Source organism: Pteropus vampyrus, unplaced genomic scaffold (assembly GCF_000151845.1).
Source record: "Pteropus vampyrus isolate Shadow unplaced genomic scaffold, Pvam_2.0 Scaffold548, whole genome shotgun sequence".
Lineage (NCBI taxonomy): Eukaryota > Metazoa > Chordata > Mammalia > Chiroptera > Pteropodidae > Pteropus > Pteropus vampyrus.
The window spans coordinates 1,167,550-1,173,950 of NW_011889329.1; the positions used below are offsets into that span (position 1 = coordinate 1,167,550).

General features: G+C 40.0%; 1 protein-coding gene across 1 annotated transcript in view; it reads left to right on the forward strand.

Annotated features, from left to right (window-relative positions):
- GPC3 (glypican 3) overlaps positions 1–3,907 on the forward strand; it is a 438,722-nt gene extending 434,815 nt beyond the window's left edge. Inside the window, exon 8 of the mRNA XM_011383864.2 lies at positions 3,311–3,907. Within this exon, the coding sequence (XP_011382166.1) occupies positions 3,311–3,477 (167 nt within the window). The 3' untranslated portion in view covers positions 3,478–3,907. The remainder of the gene's footprint in view (positions 1–3,310) is intronic.
- Positions 3,908–6,401: the final 2,494 nt, after the last annotated feature.

The following is a 6,401-nucleotide window of genomic DNA, read 5'->3' on the forward strand; positions in this document are numbered from 1 at the left end:
TCTAGTTGGTTTGTCTATCGACCTGTTTCCCTTGCTAGAACGCTAGAGTATGGGATTCCTAAGTCTTTCTCCAAACTTCTAGCTTAATGCTTGGGATATAGTAGGCTACCATTAAGTTTATTGAATTAGATTGAATTATATTACCCCTATTCCAGAGTGTCCATATTTGTCTTTGACCAAAACCTCATTTCCTCTGTCTCCCATAATGCTTCATTGTCCTGCTCAACTGTCACCTTCATCTCTAATCTCCATGATGGTAGCCTAGGCCCAGAGTGTGTTTTTGCTGGGATTCCCATCAATATAAACCCCAGAAACCCAGCTATGCAGTTGGGTGGAAAAGTTTGCTGCTGCTGAATGTATATTCATTCTGAATATTCCTGAGAGACCTTTGGAGGTAGAAGACTTGGCCCAGCTTTCTGCATGGGGTGTCTAACGGCCCTGGCCATCATTGCTGATTTCATCAGGGAAATAGAACTGCTATAATTCCCACACAGGGTCCCCAACCCAGTGGGTTTTTTTCTCAGTATTTCACAAAGTTTAATAAGGCTACCTAAGGATGTGATCAGTTTTATGTGGAAACACTGACTTTTCTCATGCTTTTCAGAATTTCTCTTTGGCAGTATGTATTTCACTAATCAAGGTTTTTGTTTTTGTTTTTCAAGAAGGAATCCATTACTACTTAATCACTGCAGCCCATTTGATATACAAACTTTTTAAAGAGATGGTAGTATCTTCATATGAGGTTCTGAGTCAGACCTGCGTTCAAATAGCACCTCTGCAACTCACCCACTGTATTAGTATAGGCAAAAAAGTAACCTGAGCTTGAGCTTCCTCATCCATAAAATGGGAATTATAATACTTCCCTCATAACATTGTTTAGAAGGTTAAATTAAATGAGATAACTGTTTAGAAGGTTAAATTAAATGAGATAACACATGTTAGTAGAGTAAGTGGCACACAATGAGACCTCGATAATTGGTAGTCATTTTTATCGTTTCAAAATATAGGGTCCAAGAGAAAGAAATAACAAAAGAGGTCTTTGGTGGCAAAAAGTATTAGAAACTACTGGACTTGACATAACTGCTGGGTTTCCCATACCTACTATAGTACACAAAACTGTTTAGTGTCTGTGGATTCTTTAAAGAGCAAGATAAATAGTGTAGGTGCTGAGTGGTAACATTAATAGATTGTTTCATCTTGATATTGGGCAAGAATATTCAGAAAAGGAATCTGAAAGCAATGCTGAGAGTGCTCTCATTCAGGTCAATCCTAAAAATACCCCTCTTCATTTAAGTTGAGAAGTTGCCGTGCGACTCAAGGCAGGCTTTCAACAGATATAGCCATATGTGTTCTCAGCTTTGGTGAAATCTGATCGTGGCCTAAGCCTGTGTTATCCTTGTCGACTGACAGCTGACCTCGGCTTTCTCTGTTCACTCTGCACAGTTCACCTTTCAGAGAAAGAGGTCTGATTTCCAAGTAGAAGATTGCTCTTTGTTCTTTTTCTCTCTTTATTTTCTTCATATGTGTTGATTTTAGGGGGAGAGAGAATCTAGATTACAGTTTGCTGAGTAACTTTTCCCTGGGTAAGAAGATTTCCTTGAATATTTGATTTGAATGATTATCAGCACTCAAGAAGAAAAACTTTCTCAGCTCTAGAGGAGCAAAATGTAGTCAGATTCACATATATTAAAAGTTACGACATCATTTCTTTATACAGCAATGAAAAATTATAATTAACACAATAGAAAAATGTATATTGAATAAGATAAAGAATTCAATAAAATATATTCAAATTAATAAGAAAAATATCAATACACATTAGATAAAAAGGCAAAGGATATGAACTGTTATGGATTGAGAAATATAATTAGTAAACTAAAACAAAAAGCTGGTCTCTATTAATAATCAAATGCTTGCAAATTAAAGAAACCTTGAGATATCATCATATACTGAGTACAATATCTTTTTTCAGTTGTGGCACAGTAAGTTTGGTTCCCTTGTCATTGCTGATAGCATTATAACTACAGTAGCCCTACTGAAAAATAGTATTGCAGCCTGTGTAATCAGACCCCCTAGCTTTGATCACCTTGACAGTGCTGTCTGCTCTAACCAATTCCAGCCTTGGAGCAGCCCTGGTCATGGGCCCTGCTCTGCATGCATCCTGGACTAGCTGAGTCCTCACAATTTCTTCCTGTGACTTACTGTTTCATCCCTTTTAAGAGGAGCTCTTCCTTCCTTTCCTCTGTAGAACCCCAGTCATTTCCTCTGTGCCCGTTGCTATGCATCTCAGTGTCCCTAAGGGATCTTTCCGGTTCTCTTGGCCACAGGACAGTCGGCTGGTGGCATTACTCACATCACATCACCTTCACTATTGAAATAGAAACATTGGCAACTGAGTCTAGAAAAGCCAAGGCAACAGATTTGAGCTCTAAATCTGGGAAAGCAAATCTGAAAGAAATTGAGCCCTGAGCCAGGGCCAGCCATCTTAAATTTCCTAACAAACCACTTTCTACTTAGATTTTCCTTCTGAGAGACTTTCTCATTGGCCAATTCCAACATCCCAATTTCTTTTCAGAATCATGAAGATATCATAAATGGCAGGTGATCAAAGAAAGAAGACCCTTACCCATTAGTCTCTCCTTAGTCTTAATTTGCTTGGTGTCAGTTGAAATCCTGTACATTAGATCAATTTTACTTTTTTTTCCGTGGGTGTTATTTTTAGAGGGGATGAAAAGACCACATAGATAAAAGAAGAAATGTTTGAGGAAGATAAAACATCTTTCAATGGCAAACTACCCTATCCTTAACTCTAAAACAAGGTTCCCAGGAGGAGATCTATATGGGGTACAGGGCCCAGGAAAGGTGCCCTGGGAGTCCACAACATGCCTTCCCCCATTAGTACACATATACTCGAGAAGACACAGGTAGTCACTGACACCACACCTTACATTTTGATACCAGTGAGATTGGTGAAGACGACCTTGAAGCAGAGTATTGCCAGGGAGGAGAGGTTGCAAAGGGCCAGTGTGCACCCTGCAGTGTGGGTGGAGCCACAGTGGAGAGGGGAACAGCCAGCTTACTCCCTATTGGTATGATCTCTGGAAGGAGCACCATCTAGCCATCTCCTTCCTCTGCCTCCCCGCCACACACCCCGTCTCTTGCCATGTCCTGGCAGCCTTCCTTTCTGCAAAAGGAAGAAATCAAAGCTGGGGTATCTCAGCAGTCTAGACAAGTGCTTGAGCCATGAATAGTATACACCTGATACTGTTGGTAATCCTGTATTTAAATTTTTTTTCTTTATTTTTGGCAGAATTGGCTTATGATCTGGATGTGGATGATGCTCCTGGAAGCAAGCAACATGTGAATCAGGACAATGAGATAACTGCCTCTCACAACCTCGGGAATGGCCATTCCCCCCTGAAGGTTCTAACCAGCTTGACAATCTATGTGATGTGCTTTTTCTTCCTGGTGCACTGACTTCTTCCTAGTGCACAGCACCTGTGCTGCCCTTCAGCACCTGTGGTCTTCCTCTATAAAAGGAACCACCCTTTAATTTTTTTCTATTTTTTTTTATCTTATATATCTCCTCCATCCATTAAGTAGAAGACAAACCATGTGTTATGTTTTTGAAATCAAATGGTATCTTTAGGAGGAACATAAATTTTAGTGGTAGTATAGATTGTCCTTTTGCAAAGAAAAAAAATCAAGTTGTGCCAAATTATTTTCCTATGTTTGGCTGCTAGAACATGGTCTCTCTCTCTCTCTCTCTCTCTTTCTCTCTCTCTCTCTCTCTCTCACTCTCACTCTCACTCTTTCTCTCTCTCCCTCTATACCTTTGCATGGATTTCTTTGGAAAAAAAATAAATGCTTAAATAAAAACGCATTGGGTCTTTTTTGTAAGCCCTCATATATGGTGATAATGCAATGCTTTTCCTCCTTCTCACTTAGCTTTCTATTCAGCATAAGAAAATCTCATCAGGTGCCAGCAGGGCCTTGAAATCTACCTTCCTGCCTATTTTGTGTAGGTATCAATTCTGGCCCCAAACCCCAGTCAAAGCCACTCCTTTCCAACATATACCCAATCCATAATCTCCATTTAGAAACCTTGTGTTAGAGTGTCTGTTGGAAATGCTTGGTCCAAATAGAAATCATCTGTGTAGGTCATGTAGTTGCACGAATAATATTATTTTGTCTCCCAACCCAGAGAGGTGGGCCCAAACAGTGCAAATAAATCATTCCCCAAGCTTCCTTGCTGCTGTCTCAAGCTTGTCCTCTGTCACCCTTCTCTAGAGGCTGTCACATGCTAGCAGTTGCCCTGGGTCAGGTTGCAAAGGTTGTCGTCAGGAAACCCATGATTTCTAGGAAGCAGCGCTCACTCTTGGCCTCAGGTGGGCTTCTTCAACATCTGTTTATTCAACAACTAGGTTTTCATACCTATTGGGTATGAGGTACTGTATCAGATGATGTATACAGTAGAAAACAAAACAGATTTGATCCCCGCTCTCACAGAGCTAAAGTTCTGGCACCAGTACTAATTCCAACACCAGCTTTTTGTCAATTGTAGGTTCAATATTGTTACTTAAATCTTTTTTTACACACACCACATCACAAACAATAATGGTACTATTCTGATATTTGGACATTCTGCTGCTAAAGAACCTCAGGAATAACCAACTTGCCATTGTTTATAATGCCTAGCATATTGCCCATTTGCCAGGTGATGTCAACAGAAACACTGTTGAGTCTTTTGAATGAGTGGGAACTCAAATCCCACCTGAGGGGTAGGAGGTGCTGAATAAGTATGAGGAAGAAAGGGTGAGACACAGGGAAGAAGTATGAGCAAAGGTCAAAGACAGGACTGGGAAGTCACCTTTGATTCTAGGAGGTGATCTCAGCCAGTATTTCCAATTTCTGTCCAATGGCAGGAGGTCACCATGCAGGAAACAGGAGGTATAATTTCTCACAACTTATCATTCTCCCCTCCTGCCATCACCAACACACTTCCGTCAGGGTTTCCTGTGGAGCACAGGTTTCCAATATCCATTTTTATCCTTTGCAGAAATTTTCGCAAACACAAAATGGAAATATTTGGTTTAGTATTTCCTTCAGTTGGTTTTGTCGAAGTTAACATGGTTTCGATGATTTGTAGTGATTGATAAGACTTGAAAGGAAATTATCTTTGTTTTTTAAACCATCATCATTTCTATATTTGAATGGGATTTATAAGAATCTTTGTTCTTTGATTCATGAAACCCAAATACCAGAAAGATTTGCTCCTTGGACTTGGTGTGATATGATAACAACACCAGACCAGAAGAGGATCTAAAGCCCAGTTATTGCATAAAAGCTGTCTCTGTCATTCTACAGGAAGGTTTTTATTTAATTTGGCAAAAATAATTTGTGGCTCTGAGACCAGGCTTTACACCTGCAAGCGGAAGACTGTTTTAAAGTTCATTTCTCCTCTCTGGGAGGCAAAGGAGATTGTTGGTTTTTATACATCCTTCTCATTCACTTTCCCTCTCCAAACCTCAGTTTCCTGCTTCTAAAATGGAGAATCAGGACAAGATGTGTAGCTTCTTTGTTGCTCTGATTTCGTGGCTCCATTGGTCCTGAAAGGCAATAAGTGCTGGTCCCTCTGCCCAGTGCTGGAATCAGAAACATACTGTTCCCATATACCCTGCAGGACTTTTCCAGACTAAGGTCATATTTGACATTCTTCAGTTCCCAGAACATGAACCAAGCCAGCCAGTGTTTCTGCTATCTTGGTATACTGTCTGCCAGCTATAGTCCACCCAGGCTGAGGGATGATGGGCAGAAGACAATTCTTCTGTAATATCCATGGCCTGCTGGCTTCAGCTAAATGGTTGGGATTAAAATGGATAACCACACACATTTACAAAACATGGAAAATTCAACATCTGTTATTGACATTTATTTCTACTTAATAGCTTGTACCTTTTAGCTTTTTATCTAGGTCTTTTCCTGTCCCTCTATATATTTTTTTTTTATTTCTGTAGTTTAGAATCCAGTTTAACTGCTAGTTGGTTGCTTTTCATCTTTGAAGTGTTTATTCTGCCCTTCGATTTAAACTTCCTACACATAAATATGTTAAGATGACTATTTTGTCCTTTGAATAAGCCTGGAAGTTGGGAAGTTGCCCCATCTTATTGGAAGTTTCCAGGCCTCGTTCTCTTTGGATGCATGTGTGAATTTCCAACTGCTCAACTCTGGTACTCGAGCAAAGTTAAATCATAGAATAACATACCAAATCCCTAGGCTGCAAAGAACCTGCTAGTTCATCCCACAATCTTTGTTTGATTACTGCCTGAGGTACAGCTTTCACTAGGTCACGAAGCATCCTGTTTGGTTGCTGGACACCTCCAACTTTTATCAAATTTATT